The following is an 18,270-nucleotide window of genomic DNA, read 5'->3' as shown; positions in this document are numbered from 1 at the left end:
TTTGTACCAAAGCAGTATCAGTCTTTTCTGCTTCTTCTGCCCTCTGGTAAAATGGCAAAATCCGCGCACGCGCACACACACACACAGACACACACACCCCTCTTGTTTGTAGGTTGTGCTGCCTCTCCTCCCCTCCCCCATTAGACCAGAGCTCCTTTAAGGCAGGGACTGTTTTTGCCTTTCTTTGTATCCCTGGCCCTCAGCAGCACATAGCAGGCGCTTAACAAATGCTTGTTCATTCAGCTATGCCCCATGACATTATGATATTCTATCATTCTGTTCAAGATGAACTAACTTCAATGCAACACCTACTCGGCCTCCACTGTGAGCACAGATCTTTAAATGCCCCCTTCTCTGTGACCGGGAGATTCTGGTGACCCAAAGGTTCTCCCTGCTGTGGCTGTCCCAGAGAGCCGCCACGGGCAGCCAGGTCCAGTCTTGTTGCTCTACTCCCCGGGGTGCCCCGCAGCCAGAACCCACCTGCCCGCAGCACCCGAGGGCGGCCTGGGGAGCTGCTCACCTGTAGACGTAAGGCCCCCGCTCCTGAATGCTGGGCTTCTCCCCGTTCAGCACTTCGTCCGAGTTCATGACGTGGAACAGGTACACGGACATGTAGAAGGGAACGGGGATCTCCTTCCACATATCGAAGGACAGGCTGCTGGGGTTGACCCTGACATTCTGTAGAGGAGAGGAAACACATGCATACATACATACATACACACACACACACACACACACACACACACACACACACACACACACACACACACACACACACAAAATCAACAAGGTTTGTTTAGTATTTGTATCCATGCAAATAAAAGTCTTTTCACCACAGCCGCCTTGGTGGGTCCTGGCACTCTAGGGATGGCGTCTGAACTCTGAGACAAGGCACAAGATGCCAGCGTCTCCAGGGAAGACAAGGAGGATGCACAGGCACCATGCGGGCTGGTGCAGGAAGGATAACTGTGCATCTCAGACGTCTGCTTTACAAGTCCCCAGGTGTAGAGATCCTCTGGTCCAACCACCTCATTCCACAGGTGAGGAAACCGAGTTTCAGAGAAGGTAAGTGACTTGTCCAAGGTCACATAGGTTGTAGTAGGTTCAGTGGAGGTGGAGAAACTGGCATTACAAGGACCAAGCTCAGTGCCCAAGACAAGAGGAGAAAACATCCCTGAGCGGGAAGGGGAGACACAGGAACAGAATTCTTACTATGCCGTCAGCTTCCAAGGAGACGACTTCTGTGTTATAAGAGACAGATCTCTGGGAGAGGGGGAGGGGAGGGAGGGGAGAAAGTAATGGGATGGAGATTAAGTGAGGTAACTGGAAAGGAAGGTAACAGAAAAGGCAGCCGGTGTCAATAACTTCTGTAAAGAGACGGAACCACGCCAGTAATGGCCTTCCTTGATGTACAAGTGAGGACCTCTCCCCCCACCACTCTGTGGTTTCAAGTACTGTGTGCACGCATGCACACATGTGTATATGCGTGTTTGTGTGCAGTGTGTCTATAATGTGCGTGTACATGTATGTGTACGTGCGTGCATATCATATGTGCATGTACACTCGTGTGTGTTCACATGCGTGTATATGTGTGTTTAGATGTAATGTGTATGCGTCCATTCTGTGTGTGTGTTGTATGTACGTGTGTGTGTACTGTGTACGTGTGTATATGTGTATATTGCAATGTATTTGTGTATGTATGTATATATGTATAATGTATTGTACCTATGTGCATGTGTATTTATATGCATGTATATGTGTATGTGTAGGTTGTTATGTGTGTATTTGTATACATGTATATGTGCATTCTATGTGTATGTGTGTATTGCATTGTGTACATGTGTGTACATTGCATTGTGTATGTGTATGCATGTGCATTTATATGCTTGTATAGGTGTATATGTAGGTGTGTTATGTGTGTGAACATATGTAGACGTGCATTTTATGTGCATGCATGCATATATGTATTGTATGTGTATATGTATATATTTCATTGCATATGCTTGTATATATGTGTGTGTTTATATCTATGTGCATGTGTATTTATATGTGTGTATATATAGGTTATGTGTGTATATATGTATATTGCATTCTATGCACATACGTGTACATATGTGTTGCATGCACGTGTGTATGTGTGTATTATAAAATGTGCATGTGTTGCATTATATAGGTATATGTGTATATGTATGTTGTGTTATATGTGTGCGTGTGTATATATGTGCATTAAGTGTATGTACATATTGTATGTGTGTACGTGTATGTGTGTGTACTGTGTGTGTATGTATATGTATATATTGCATTGTATATGTATATATGTATGCGTGGGTATATATACGTATATTGTATTTATTGTATGTGTATATGTGTATCTATGTGCATGTGTATTTAAGTATGTGTACATAGGTATATGTAGGTGTGTGTATGTCTATATGTGTATGTCTATATGTGTATGTGCATTTTATGTATATGTATACATGTGTATATTGTGCTGTATATGTGTATATACATGTATGTGTGTATGTGTGAGTGGTTATTGTATATGTGTGTGTATATATAGGTACATGCATATATATACATGTATGTGTGTATATGTATGTGTGTATGGTATATAGTATGCATATGTGTATATATATGTATATGTATATATATATATATACACATATATATTTTTTTAAAGACATATAGTACAATGGAAAGAATGGTGAGTGGAGACAGGAGGACCTGGTTCAGATTCTACCTATGATGTTCACCTGAGACCCTGGGCAAATCACCTCCTGTACCGGGGCCTCAGTTTCCTTAACTGTAAAATGAAGCTGGCAGCTGCCCTGGCCGGCTAGCAGCAGCAAAGCTGAAGCCTCGCATCCCTGCTGGCCACACAGCATCGAGAATTGGGCTTAGGGGTGGAGGGGTGCTAAGGAGAACCTGTGGTAGGTCTGAACCCACTTCCCCTGGCCCCAGGTGGTAGAGGGGAAAGTATTCCACCCCCATACCCCAGGTGTTGGGAGGAATGTTTGTACTTGCGCTCCTGCATTGTCTTTGAAGTGATTATATCCCTTTGAACAAGCCAAAAAATTAGACAGAAGTGAGGGGGATGGACCTAATGACCTCCAGGGTCCCTTCCCATTTTCCATCCAGGATTCAATGAGGCATGCGGTGTCGGCCAACAAATCCGAGCAGAGGAAAACCAGGCCAAAGCTGGAGAGACACTTTCTCAGGGCCTGGCTTCTCCCTGGCATTCCCACTTCTGGCCCAGTTAACAAGTCAAATTAAATCACTTTAGCATCTGGGCAACCAGGCGTTCTTTCTGTTGGAAGCAAGCTCAGAACACGGCACAGGCAGGTTGAGGCAGCTACAACCACATTGCCAGCACAATCCTTCATCCCCTTCCCCCAACACCCAACACCCAGAGAGGCGGACGATCTGTCCATCTCGTGCCCTCCGGCTTGGCCAGCTCAGTCCTTTGTCAGCCTAAACAGCTCCATCTCCCTCCCCGGGGAAAACACAAGAGCGGTCTTTTTGTGGGGACAAAGAACTAGAAAGTGAGCAGTACCCGCCCACCTGGGAATGGAGGAACAAATTTTGGCACATATGTGGCATTGTGCTCTCAGAAATGACGATGGGGACAATTTCCGGGAAACCTGGGAAGATTTGCACACTGCAATGATTTATACAATAACTTCATAAAGATAACTGTTTGAAAGCCTTAAGGAGTCGGAAAAATACAATGACTAATTGCAGTTCCAGAGAACTGATGAAGAAACTGCTACTGCCCTCCTGACGGAGACATGATGGGCTCGGGGTGAAGAAAGAGGCAGACATTTTTTGGCATGTTGTCGATGCAACAATCAGTTTTTGCTTAATTTTGCACATTACGAGGGTTTTGTTTTTCCTTCCCCCATTCCCCCCATCATGAGGAGGGAGGAGAGAGGGAAGAGAGAAAGAGAAAATAGATTTAATTTTTTTAATTAATTAAAAATAATAAAAACAACAAATTATTCAATTGCGTTTCTCAGAAAGAGGCTAGCCTATCCAGGAAGGCCTTTGAAATGCAAGAAAACTCTTTCCCTTTTCCTCATCTGACTGGTTTGTGGACTGTAACCACAAGAACCCAAAGGCAAAAAAAAAAATGCTTTTCAGCCACCTCACACCCATGTCTTTCCCTTAGGGAGCTCAAGCCTTCGACTAGCATCTCATCCCATAGCCAGGGTACCAGAATCCTTTTCCCCTACTCCAACCCCAATCCCCACTGCAAAGTCTACCCATCCCTCAGGACCCAACCCAAGAGTGACCCACTTCAATGGGGTCATTCCCTGTCTGGTCCAGTGACCGTTCATCTCTCCTTTGACACATGCCTCTTCCACTGGTCTTATCACTCAGTACTCTGCGTCTTCATCTGGTACAGCAAAAAGGGCACCGGACTTAGGAGTCATAAAGACGTGAGTTCAAATCCAGCCTCAGACATTTATTAGCTGTGTGACCCCCCCCCCAGCATGTCATTTCACCTCTTTGCTTCAGTTTCCTCAACCCTAAAATAGGGGTCATAACAGCACCTGTCTTACAGGTTTGCTGTGAGGATCAAGTGAGATCATATTTGTAAAGTGCTTAACACAGTGCCTAGCACATAGCAGGTGCTATAGAAATGCTTATTCCCTTTCCCCTTCCCTATATCTATGGATAACATTTCTTCTTCGGATAATATATCCATTTCCCTTATTTCTGTCCCTGAGGAGGCGGTGAGGTGGGGGGGGGGTGAGTCCTGGGTTTGGACTCACAGGACCTGAATTCAAATCTTCCCTCTGACACTATCTCTAGGACTCTCACTAACTTATCTTCTCTATGTCATGAGTCCCTCATCTCTAAAAATAGATGCCCCCTAGAGGGTCTTCAATATTTAAATCTGTGAGCCTACCAGCCCCCAAATTCCATACTGGGTGATAGCTTTGGACTATTATAAGATGAAAAAAAAAAGCTTTTTTCCCTCCAAAAGATGGAACAGTAAAAAGAACCCAGGTTCTGAAGGAAGAGGGCTTGGATTAAAAATCTACCTGCTAAACACCTCTGAGGAGGGACAGGGTCAAAAGAGAAAATAGAATAAATGGGGGGTAGGATAGGATGAAGGGAAATAGACTTCGTTTTTCACAACGTGACCACTATGGACGTGTTTTACATGACTGCACATGTATACCCTGTATCGAGATGCTTGCCTTTTCAATGAGGGTGGGTGGGGAGGGAGGAAGGGAGAGAATTTGGAACCCAAAGTTTTAAAAACATATGTTAAAAAATTTTTTTTAATGAAAAAAATTAAAATAAATTAAAATAAATTTTAAAAAATAAAAATAAATCTACCTGCTAAAGTACTAACCATGTGACATGCATAAGCTTAAGCAGCTGCTTCATGTCCCTGGACTCACTTTCCTCATCTATGAAATGAGAAAAACAAACTAGGGAGTATCCAACTCAAATAGAAACGGATCTTTGCTGGCCACACAATGACTTAGAAAACCACAAACATTATCTAGGTTGCACTGGTGGGGGCAGCCAGGTGGCCCCACGGTGCATAGAGTGCCAGGCCCAGAGTCAGGAAGACCCGAGTTCAAATCTGGCCTCAGATACCTGCTAGCTGGGTGACCCTGGGCAAGTCACTTCACCCTGTTTGCCTCAGTTTCCTCATCTGTAAAATGGGCTGGAGAAGGAAATGGCAAATCGCTCCAGGATCTCTGCCAAGAAAACCCCAATGGCGTTGAAAAGAGTCAGGCATGACTAAAAAACAAATGAATAATAACAACCTCACCTCTACCTCTTAGATGCGCTGGCTTCCTTCAGGACTCAGCCCAAATGTCATCTCCTGCAGGAGATGTTCCCCTCTAAGGTTGTCTTTTACCTGCTCTGTGAGGACCTAGTATGTACGCCCTGGTTTTTCTTGGCTAGGCAATGGGGTTAAGCAACTTGCCCAGGGTCACACAGCTGGGAAGCGTTATGTGTCTGGGCATTTGAACTCAGGTCCTCCTGACTCCAGGGCTGGTGCTCTATCCACTGAGCCACCCAGCTGCCCCTTATTACATACGGCTTGTCTTCCCTATTAGATTCTGAGCTCCTCGAAGGCAGGGACTGAAATAACTAAAGAAGAACAATAACAAAAATATCGTGTTACGTTCTTCCTCATTGTTATAAATTTGCCATTTACATTTTAACCTGGTTTTGGCCCCACTTGGGAGTTTGGCCCCTCTGGACTAGGTGACCCCTGCGCCCCCTTAGATCTCCACCCTGGGATTCTGTGAGCAGTGACTGTCTTCTCGCCTCCTCTAGGTTAAGAGGCTGCATTGGATTTGGGCTGTGAATCCTGATTCCGACACTCACTAGCTCTGGGAGCAGGAGCCAGTCACAATTTTTCTGAGACTCCATTTTCTCATCTGCAAAGTGGAGATAAAAATATCTGTTGGGAGGATCATAGATAACAATTTGAGGGGCTCCCTGTAAACCCCAGAACTAGAAAAATGCCAGCTAGTTCTCAAGGGCAGAGTCCAAGTAGCATTATAATCCCAAGCCCTACCAGAGCTGAAATAACTGGAAGTCATTTCAGTTCAACCCAAACATTTATGAAGCAACTACTGCACACAGAGTGTTAGGCTAGGGCAGGTTCCCCATTCCTGGCTAGGGGCTGGAGAGAATAAGATGACAGCCCTTGACCTCAAGCAGCTTGGGTGGGGGGGAAGGGGAAAGAACAGGCTGGATAAACAACTATACATAATAATATAAATAATCCAATGCATGTTGCTGTTTGTGTTTAATTGTGTCTGACTCTTCGTGAATCATATTGAACACGGGGCTCTCTTGGCAAAGCCATTTTCTTCTCCAGATTATTTTACAGGTGAGGAAACTGAGGCAAACAGGGCAAAGTGACTTGCCCAGAATCACATACAGTCTGAGGCCACATTTGAACTCAAGACTCCCTGACTCCAGGCCCAAAATCCAATGCCTGGGAGAGCTCAAAGAAAGTGACCTGGAAGCCCAAGAGATCCCAGAAATAAGGGATCCCATCCAACTGGAAGCTGAAATCTGAAAGCTTCGACTATTGAAAAGTAGTCGAAGATATTATCACTATCGAGCAAATAGGCCAATTTTCCCAAATGCCTCTAGGTAGCAGACAGCAGATGAGTGAACCTTTTTTTTTTTTTCAAACCAGCAAGCTCTCAGTGGCTTCTGAGCTCAAGAGCCCACGGGCAATGCATCTACTAGTTAAAGTTCTGCTAACCATTACTGGAAAGTAGGAATCCCTAGAGGAAATTCTTGCCCACTTACAGGACTTCTGGTACATAACAGCCTGATGCCTCCGCATATTTTTGTCACTGCTGTTATTTTCTGGCCATAAAACCCTCTTTCCATTAAGAAAACGTTAATAGGAACCCAAGACGCTTTCTAGCCAATGTTTGGGTCAGGGGCACTCAGTGAATGCCCGGAAAAACCTATTGTCTGGAGGCAAAAGACAAAGGAGGCTGCCTGTGGTCCAGATAACAACATCTAAGACACTAGTCCTCCCCTGAGGAAGCACACGCCTGTTGGAGCTGGTCCTGGGACAGGGATAGCACCATCATGACCCACAGTCGGGAAGGCCCTCCATCAGGGTACAATAGGCCATTCTGCCTCCTCCCCAACTCTTCTATTTGCCAAAGGTTAGGGGTGAGAGTCCTTGCTCCATGAATTAATGCACTAAGGCAACTGGCTGCCTTTACTGAGGTCTTGTCCTGCTCTAAAACAGTCACCCAAAGGCACTTGCTCTGCTCTGTCCAGAGGAACGCCTGAAAACCCAGGGAGAGAATACGGCCTAATGCAGGCAGATGACAACAGCCAGGATGTCAGCGCTATCCTCAAATACAAGATCCTGCTGGTGTTCTAAGCCCTTGATCAATGAACCCTGCCCCCTTCTCGTTTTCTCACACCTTACACCTTCTCATGCTGGCAGGTTCCTTGTTTTCCCCCAAACAAGACCCTCCATCTCTCAGCTCCAGGAGTTTTCCCTGGCTGTCCCTCCTCATCGCTACCTCCTGGCTTCCTTCAAGCCCCAGCTAAAATTCTGCCTTCTACAGGAAGCCTCTTCCAATCCTCCTTAGTTCCAGGGTTCTTCCTCTGTCGATCATTTCTGATTTATCCTGCACATAACTTCACAGTATGTAGTGTTTACATGTTGTCTCCCCATGAGACTGCTGTGTGTCTTTTTTTTTTTTTGCTTTCTGGTGAGGCAATCAGGGTTAAATGACTTGCCCAGAGTCACACAGCTAGTAAGTGTCATGTGTCTGAGGCCCAATTTGAACTCAGGTCCTCCCGACTCCAAGGCCAGAGCTCTATTCACTGTGTCACCTAGCTGCCTCTGTCCTTCATTTTTGAAGAAGACTAATGACATCATAGGTGATGCCTTGACTTGTTTGTGAATTGGATTTAAGCGAGGCAGAGTTGCACAAAGTGACCAGCCTCACCCTGTCTTCCAGAGTCATCCAAGTCCAGTAAGAGGACAAAAGTTAAGATGACCGGTGACGGCCCGGGACGCAGTGGATGACCTTGGCATCTTTGATGTCTCACCAAGCTCTAAGCGCTCCATCACGTCTCCTTCAGCCGCCTTTATGGCCGTTGGAACAAACGTTCTCATCCGCCCATTCTGCCACGAGAAGTCTTCACATGCTTGTGGTAGACATCCCCCTAACTCACCGATGGGTTTAAGACCTGTTGGTTACCCTCAGCCTGGTTTAGCCTGTCTGCCAAGATGGTTTTACCAGGGTGTGGCTACTGCACTAGCTACAGTTTCTTGGAGCCAGAGGCAAGGCTGGGTGGCAGATGGACAGCAAAAGTGGATGAGCAGCCCCGAAAACGGCTCGGCAAGCCCTCACACCAGAGGTGCTAGCTCTCCTGAACACCCCATACACATACACACACACACACACCCCCCCATTAGATTATGAATAATTTGAGAGCAGGTATTATCTTTGACCTTTCTTTGTGTCTCTAGCATTTAGCAAAGTACCTGGCACAGAGGAGAGGCTTAATAAATGCTTATTGACCATATAAAAATGCTGAGTCACTAATAGAGAAATACAAATTAAAACAATTCTGAGGTACCACCTCATTCATATCCATCAGATTGGCCAAGTTGACCAAAAAAAAGGGAAAATGACAAATGCTAGAGGGCATGTGGGAAAATAAGGACCTTAATGCATTGTTGATAGAGCTGTGAACTTGTCCAGCCATTCTGGAAAGCAATTTGAAGCTATGCCCAAAAAGCTACTAAACTTTACATACCCAGCAAATATCACTACTAGGTCTATAAGCCAGAGATCAAAAATAGGGAAAGGACCCATATGCACAAAAATATTTATAACAGCTCTCCTTGTGGTGGCAAAGAATTGGAAATTGATGAAGCATCCATTAAATGGGGAATGGTGGAACAAGATATGTATATGAATGTGATAGAATACTATTGTGCTATAAGACAGTTTCAGAAAAACATGGGAAGATTCATATGAACTGATGCAAGAGCAGAACCAGGCAAACAATTTATACGATAAGAACAACACCATAAATACAAACAATCTGAAAGATTAAAAAATTCTGATCACACCATGACTACCAACAATTCTAGAGAACTCATGATGAGACATACTTCTCCAGACGGAGCTGTGGGACTCAGAGTGCAGATTGAGACAGTATTTATTTGGACGTGGCCAATGTGAGAATTTGCTTTGCTTGATGATAGAGGTTTGTAATGGGTTTGGTTTTTCCTGCTTTCTCAGAGCGGGGAGATTGGAGGAGGAGAATGTGGACTTGAAAATAAAATTTAATGTTCAAATGAAAAATAAAATATGTAGCAAAAAAAAACTGAGGAAGTAAAGCAATCCATTGGAAGGTGATCTTTAAAATCCTTTCCAGCTCTGACTCAATAAATTTTAAAATTCTTTCTTGACCATCCCTCGCTCTGGAAAAAAAGAAAAAAAAGACAGGAAAGTAAAAAAAAGTATGATCTTGGGCAACTCCTTTAACCTCCACAGGCCTCACATTTCCTCATCTGTAAAAAACAAGTGGAATAGACTCGAAGACCTATGAGGTCCCTTCCCGCTTGAGATCTCTGATCCCACAACACCATTATGTGTTGTCTCCCCCATTAGACTGTAAGCTCCTTGAGGGCAGGGACTGTCTTTTACCTTTCTTTGTATCCTCAGTGCTTAGCATGGTGCCTGACACATTAAGTAAGTACTTAATAAATGTTTGTTCACTGATGACATCTTTTACTCCTGTTTTTCTTAAATTTTCCTCACTGGTCCTATGTTACAGCCTGCTTCCACCCACCATGCAACTCTTCACTGCCCTCTATAGAATATTAATTTCAATTCTTCAATCAATCAATAAACATTACCAAGTGCCTACAATGTGCCAGGCACCATGCTAAGGGCTGAGGATGCAAAAAAGAGGGAAAAGACAGTGCCTGCACTCAAGGAGCTTACAATAATAGGGGAGATAGCATGCAAACACATACATGGAAAATAAGCTCTGTACAGGATAAATAGGAAATAATTAACAGAGGGAAGGCACTGGAATTAAGAGGGGCTGGAGAAGGCTTCCAGTAAAAGATGGGACTGCTCTGTTCTTCAGGGTCTATTGTGTTCTCAGCCTCACCAGGCATACTGACAATCAGGCATAATGACAATAATTTCCTCTTAACTAGCACGTCAAGTTCCCTAAAGCACTCTCTCTACTAAATTCTTGCCAGATAAAGAGTGTGAATATTGTTATTCCCATTTTATAAAGGAGAATACAGAGTCTGGGGGACAAGGCCAGCCCATGGTCACACGAGTAACAAGCATGTGTAATGGGGTCTAAACTCAGGTCTTTTCCTAGATCCGAGTGAGGCAGGAAACATGCAGCTCATCTCTTTGTATCTGCAGCACTTGGTCCATCACAAACAGCGGGCACTCAATGAATGCATGTTGGTGGAAAAGAGGGCATCCCTCTCTACTCCTCAGTATCACTACCCATGACATCTCCCTCTATCCCTCACACTGGGTTACCTGCATCCTTAAAGCCCTATACATCAGAAGCAAAATCACAGTGCTTTCTTCCTTCCCCCCTTTAGCTAGTCCCCACACTACTCTGGGCCCCCAAAGCAAGCTGATTCTGTCCCTATTATCCAGAGGGGGCACTTCTGTCCTGGGCACTTACCCAGCTTGAGTTTTCTGAAATTACTTCCTCCATCCCAAAGCTAGTGTGCACTCTCTCCTTCTCTCTCTCTCCGCCCCCTCCCTCCCTTCTCTCTCTCTCTCCCTCTCTCTCCTTCTCTCTCTCTCTCTCTCTCTCTCTCTCTCTCTCTCTCTCTCTCTCTCTCTCTCTCTCTCTCTCTCTCTCTCTCTCTCTCTCTCTCTCTCTCTCCCTCCCTCCCTCCCCTGAAATGACTTGTGAAATCTTACACCACCTCCCTCACACTTTTTCCCAACTGTCAGAGACATCATGGCTTTCCTCTTACACAACCCTCATGATGCCAGCCACCACCCCCTCGGCACAGCTTTTACCAACTGTCCCTTAGCTATCACCTTGATCTAGGTTTGGCCATTTGTCACCTGATAGAGACAGCCTACGGTGGCTGCTCCGTGCTAGCAGCGGGGAGTCAGGGAGCAGCTGTGTCCAGAGAAGTGTGAGCTGAGCAGCCTCCCGCCCACTATACACACGTTGGGGTGCACAGAACAACGTGAATCGAGCCTCCTCCCACCAGCCCTAGCAGCCCCCCAGCCTAGAGTTTTGCCTTGAGAGGTTACCGGGGGATAGAGCAGGACCACAGCATTCAGAGATGTCGAGGCCTCTGAAGATCACCCATCCAGTGAAGCTTTTTTATTTTGAAAGAGATGTCACCGTGGCCCAGAGATGTTGACTAACTCCGCCAGGGAACACAGTTCACTGCTGCTGGAATGTTGTGGAAGGCCTGGGTTGCTCTCCCCTGACTTTCAACCCCCAAACATTCTGGTTTATCTTAAAAATGCATTCCTAATCTCCTGTCCACAAACTTATCCACACCTTTTTTTTTTCTTATTCTTGGCTTTTAATCATCACTTGAGGAAAGGAGGGAGAGAAGGAATAAGCATTTATATAGTGCCCGCTATGCAGCAGGCGCTGCACTAAGAGCTTTTGACAAATATCTCATTTGAGCCTCACAACAGCCCTGGGAAGTGGGTGCTGTTATTATCCCCATTTTACAGATGAGGAAACTGAGGTGAGTGGCAGTTAAGTGACTTGCCCAGGGTCACACAGCTAGGAAGTGTCTCCCATTAGGTATTAGTGTTTCTCAATTTATTCTCTGCACTTTTTTGTTTTACTTCAGCATAAATTGGATTTGAGTGAGGCAGAGTCATCAGCCTCTCTCTCTCTCTCTCTCTCTCTCTCTCTCTCTCTCTCTCTCTCTCTCCTCTCCTCTCTCTCTCTCTCTCTCTCTCTCTCTCTCTCCTCTCTCTCTCTCTCTCTCTCTCTCTCTCACTCTCTCTCTCTCTCTCTCTCTCTCTCTCTCTCTCTCTCTCTCTCTCTCTCTCTCTCTCCTCTCTCTCTCTCTCTCTCTCTCTCTCTCTCTCTCTCTCTCTCTCTCTCTCTCTCTCTCTCTCTCTCTCTCTCTCTCTCTCTCTCTCTCTTCCTGAGTCATCAAAGTCCAGTGTCTGGACAAAAGTCAAGATGATTGGCGATAGCCTAGGTGGGCCAAGTTCTAAGTGCTCCATAGCACCCACTCCTACAAGTTGGAACAAACTGTTCTCATCCACCCATTCTGCCTGGGGGAGTCTTCGCATGTTTGGGGTGGACATCTTCGAACTCACCAATAGGTCTGAGACCTGTTGGTTACCCTCAAATCTGGTTTAGCTTGTCCACCAAGACAGTTTTACTGAGACGCAGCTGTTGCATGTGCTGCCGCTTCTTGGGGCCAGAGGTTAGAGTCTAGGTGCCAGGGGGACACCAAACGTAGCCAAGCAGCCCTGAAATGGGCTCGGCAAGCCCTCACACATCAGAGGTGCCAGTCCTCCTCAACACCCAGACATTCCCTCTGCACTTAATAAATGTTTGTGGCTAGACTCATTGCTAACGACTTCTCCCAATCCCAGAACTTGAAAGGAGTTCAGAGGTCACTCGATCCAGCCCGTACCTGTCCAAGGATTCCTTCTACAACTTAACCCAACTGACAGCCATCCAGCTTTTGCTCAAACACCTCCAGAGAGACAGAACCCACCAGCAGCCCACTCCCCTTTCAGGGAGCTGCTTCAAAAGTCTTTGGCCACAGAACCTAATGTGACTCTACAATTTCCATCCACTGAGCCCTGTTCTGCCCTCGGAGCCCAAATGGAACAAAACTAATCCCCCTTCCTCATGAGGGCCCTTCAAATATCTGAAGACCTCTACCCTGTCCCGTAGGGGCAGCTCAGTGGTGCAGTGCATAAAACACCAGGCTTGGAGTCAGGAAGACCCAAGTTCAAATCTGGCCTCAAGACAGTTACTAGTTGGGTGACCCTGGGCAAGTCACTTCACCCTGTTTCCCTGTTTCCTCAACTGGAAAAGGAAATGGCAAACCACTCCAGTACCTCTGCCAAGAAAAACCCAAATGGGGTCACAACTAAACAACAGCCACAAACCTATATCCCTGGTATTCAGCACAGTGCCTGGGGAAGAGCAGCGCTTAACAAATGTTTATTAACTACTGGCTAGGCAGTGGGCATGAACTCAAGGCACACTGCCATCCTGGTCACTCTCCTTCTGGATGCTTCCTACTTTATCTATGTCTTTCTAAATAGTGTTGCCAACAGGGCAGCTAGGTGGCGCAGTGGATAGAGCACCGGCCCTGGTCTTGGGAGGCCCTGAGTTCAAATGTGGCCTCAGACACATAACACTTCCTAGCTGTGTGACTCTGGGCAAGTCACTTAACCCCACTGCTTAACCAAAAATAAATGAATGAATGAATGAATGAATGAATGAATGAATGAATGAATGAATGAAGAGTGTTGCCAACACCTGAAGACAATGTTCCACATATGCTCTGAGCAGAGTGTGGCAACATCGCCATTCTGGAAGCAAGGCATCACCAGACCACATGAGTTTGATTCTTTTTAGCCGCCATATCACCCCATTAACTCTTAGTGAGGTTTCAGTCCGCTAAGACCCCCAGAACTTTTTCAGATAAAGTACTTTCTCCTCCACCTTATACCTCAGTGCCAAGTCTTTATATGTCTCCCAATTAAGTTAAATCTCATTACATTTGACCCAATAAACCTACATTTTTGGATACTGACTATCTTCTGTGCCTCCCAGCTCTGTGTCCTCAGTAAACTGGAGAAGGATTTCCATTCATGGATAAACCAAAAAAAAAAATCTAAAATAACAAAGACCTAAAGATCCATGGGAAACTCTACTGAAGCCTTCCCCCTAACATCCAAGCTAAGGCTGATCTATTCCTGACTATTCTTTGGGTCCAACAGTCAACAACATCTAAGTGCCATCAGATTGTGCAATCACCCAGCCCACCCTTCCTGAGGCAGAAAATGTGTTTACTCTTCAAACATAGATAAGTAAGGCCCTCAAGGAGGCTTAGCCATGATTTATGGCTTCCCTTCTCTTCAGAAAGTAAAAATAGTGGGAAACTAGTACAAGAATACCACCAAGGCACGCACGCACGCACGCACACACACACACACACACACATATACAATACACACACCCCTCTTCCAGCCAGCACACTCACTCTGATAAATCAAAACTACTCTGGAAAGAAGATAACCATCTGCTATGGAACAGAAACTCACAGGTAAGATGGTATCTCAGTATATAAACCAGTTCAAATTATTGCACTAACACAAGAAGAATGATGACAGTGTGGCTAAGAAGGCTGAAGCCTATGGGACAGGTAAACTGGTAACAATAACAACAATAATCAGAATCAGCAGCTGTTGGAGGCCTCGGGGAAGTGGATGATTTGGGTTCAGGTCCCACTTTTGACACATATGAGCTGTGTGACTCCTGACCAGTTCACTTCACCAATCTGGATATTCTATAAGACCTCAAGTAGGTTGCCCAACACTATAAAACTGTGCACACCCTTTGACCCAGCAATACCACTTCTAGGTCTGCATCCCAAAGAGATTATAAAAATGGGAAAAGGACCCACATGCACAAAAATGTTCATAGCAGCTCTTTTTGTGGTGGCAAAGAATTGGAAATTGAGGGAATGCCCATCAATTGGGGAATGGCTAAACAAATTGTGGTATATGAATGTAATAGAATACTATTGTGCTGTAAGAAATGATGAGCAGGAACCCAAAATTTTAAAAACAAAAGATAAAAAAAAATTTGTTTTCACATGCAACTGGGAAATAAGATATACAGGAAATGAGGTGTAGAAATCTATCCTGCCCTACAGGAAAATTGAAGGGGAAGGGGATAAGAGAAGGGGGGAGAGATAGAAGTGAGGGCAGATTTAGGAGTATTCAGAATGCATGCTATTTTGGAGTGGGAGGAGGGACAAGATGGGGAGAAAATTTGGAACTCAAAATCTTATGGAAGTGAATGTTGAAAATTAAAAATAAATTAATTAATTAAAAAAAAAAAAAGAAAAGAAAAGATGAACAGGCAGATCTCAGAAAAACCTGGAAAAACTTGTATGGACTGATGCTGAGTGAAGTGAGTAGAACCAGGAGAATCTCCAAAGGCCTCCTGATGGAAAATGCTATCTACAACCAAAGAAAGAACTATGGAGCTTGAATGCAGATAGAAGCACACTATTTTCTTTTTTTGTTGTTTCTTTTTTTTCGTGGCCTTTCCTTTTGTTCTGATTTTTCTTTCACAACATGACCAATGTGGAAATACACTTAATATGACTGTACATGTATAATCTATATCAGATTGCATGCCCTCTTGGGGAGGGGGGAGGGGAGGGAGAAAAAAATCTGGAACTCAAAATCTTAAAAAAGTGAATGTTGAAAACTATCTTTACATGTAATTAGAAAAAAAAATACTATTAAGTGGGAGAAAAAATTAAGTTGCCCAACGTCAGTTGGTGGAGGGAGTTAGTTCTCACCAAGGAGCTCCCTAAGCAGATGAAGATCAGATCCTGATCGAAAATAACAGTCAGTCAATAAACATTTATCAAGCACGTACTATGTACCAGGCGATGTGCTAAGCACTGGGGATACAAAAAGAGGCTAAAGATAGTCCCTGACCTCAAGGAGGCACAATCCAAAGGAGGAAAAAACAAGCAAACAAAAATGTATAAACAAGCGACATACAGGATAAAAAAGAAATGATTAAACGAGGGAAGGCACTAGAATTAAGCCAGGTTAGGGAAAGCTGGGATTTTGTGGTCATTAGTCGTTTCAGTCACATCTGACTCTTCATCACTCCATCTGGGGTTTTCTTGACAAAGATACTAGACGGTTCACCATTTTCTTCTCCAGTTCATTTTACAGATGAGGAAACTGAGGCACACAGGGTGAAGTAACTGCCCAGGGTCACACGGCTAGTAAGTGTCTGAGGCCAGATCTGAACTCAGGTCTTCCTAACTCCAAGCCTAGTGTTCCATCCACTGAGCCACCAGGTTGCCTCTCTACCTGCCCCAGGAAGTACGAGGTAAATTTACTGGAAAAGGATAAATCAGCCCTGACTCTGACCAGAGGCATGTCCTTAAACAAATCGTAGCACCGCTACAGACTTTGGTTTCATCTTCTGCAAAATGGAAACACGTGATTCCAAGGGGCCCTCATAGCTCTCAGCCTGGGACTACACTGTGTAGTGGACCGATAATTAGATCTGGGAGCCAGGAAGATAATAAGTAAATAAATAAGCTGCACTGCAAACCTTAGATTGCTATATAAATGCTAGCTATTGGGGGCAGCTAGGTGGCACAGTGGATAGAGCACCGGCCCTGAAGTCAGGAGGACCTGAGTTCAAATCTGGCCTCAGACCAAACACTTGACACTTACTAGCTGTGTGACCCTGGGCAAGTCACTGAACCCCAATTGCCTAAAAACAAACAAAAAAAAAACAATAAATGCTAGCTATTGCAATATTCTTACTGACCCCCACCCTCTCTGGGCCTCAGTTTCTTCATCTGTAAAATGGGGTTAGCAGAATTGCTTCCATACCTCACATACAAACACAGGGCTGTCAGGATCAAATGAAATGATGTACATAAAGTACTTTGCAAACCTCAGGGTCTTATATAAATGCAAGTCATTGGTTATCTATGAAAGGAAAAGCCAGCTTCTTCTGAATCCATACCCTCCAGTTGAGCACCTCCCAAGTACTCTCTTGCCCTCTGGCTTAATTTCACTTACATATGTCCCCAGAGGGCCTAGGACACAGTAGCTGGCTGATGATTTCTTCCCAATGAAGAGAATTAAAAGCCTCCCCCTCAACATCATCTAAGAGAGAATATACATAAAACCCTGTGAATCTGACCCAAGTCACGATTCATGACGCGTCCTCTCCATCCCCCAAAACAAATCCTCCTGTGGGGCCACCCCCACATCTGCTTCCTCCAGATGGCAGGAATAACAGCCAGAACCAGAAATTGGGAACAACACTCTGAAACAGCAAACTAATTTTAAAGGATCCTAGGACTGCAGGCAGTTCAAAATAAAGTGTGCCAGGTCTGGAGCCAGAGAAACATGGGTTTAAAATGAGATCACATTTGTAAAGTGCTTTGCAAACCTTAGATGCTATATAAATGCTAGCTACTGCAATATTCTTACTATTATTTATTTGTCTGTTTGTTACTGTTGCCTGTGTGATCTTGGGCAGGTCATTGAATCTCTGGGGAGCTCAGTTTCCTCGTCTGAAAAAAATGAGGAGACGGCTAGGTAGCACAGTGGATAGAGTACAGGCCTTGGAGTCAGGAGGACCTGAGTTCAAACCTGGCCTCAGACACATTGGACAAGTCACTTAACTTCTTTGTCTCACCAAAAAGCAAAAACAAACAAAAAAAGAAAAGAAAAAGAAAAAGAAATGAGGAGGGGGTAAGTTTGGACCAGACAGTCCAAGTGCCCTTCCAGCTCTGGGTCTTTGGTCCTCAGAGGTCACCTCTTCCAAATAATTTTATTTTACAAATGAGAGAATGAAGGCAAGCAGCCAGGTAGCTCAATAGCCTCCATAACATGCCACGTTTAAATCTCTTTTCCAGCTTCTCTTCATATGCTGCATTCCCTCATTAGAAGGTAAGCTTCTTGAGGGCAGGGACGTCCCCAGCACTTAGTATAGTCTCTGGCACAAAGC

General features: G+C 44.8%; 1 protein-coding gene across 5 annotated transcripts in view; it reads right to left on the bottom strand.

The window, feature by feature from the left end:
* The window catches only part of SCARB1 (scavenger receptor class B member 1), a 105,233-nt gene that overhangs the window by 47,784 nt on the left and 39,179 nt on the right, over positions 1-18,270 (bottom strand). For all 5 annotated transcript variants that reach the window (XM_021004332.2, XM_021004331.2, XM_021004333.2 and 2 more), the window contains exon 2: positions 521-678. In XM_021004332.2, coding sequence (XP_020859991.1) covers positions 521-678 — 158 coding nt within the window. The remainder of the gene's footprint in view (positions 1-520; positions 679-18,270) is intronic.

Source organism: Phascolarctos cinereus, unplaced genomic scaffold, assembly GCF_003287225.1.
Source record: "Phascolarctos cinereus isolate Bilbo 61053 unplaced genomic scaffold, phaCin_HiC Scaffold_4;HRSCAF=312, whole genome shotgun sequence".
NCBI lineage: Eukaryota > Metazoa > Chordata > Mammalia > Diprotodontia > Phascolarctidae > Phascolarctos > Phascolarctos cinereus.
This window is presented reverse-complemented; position numbering and strand designations above follow the sequence as displayed.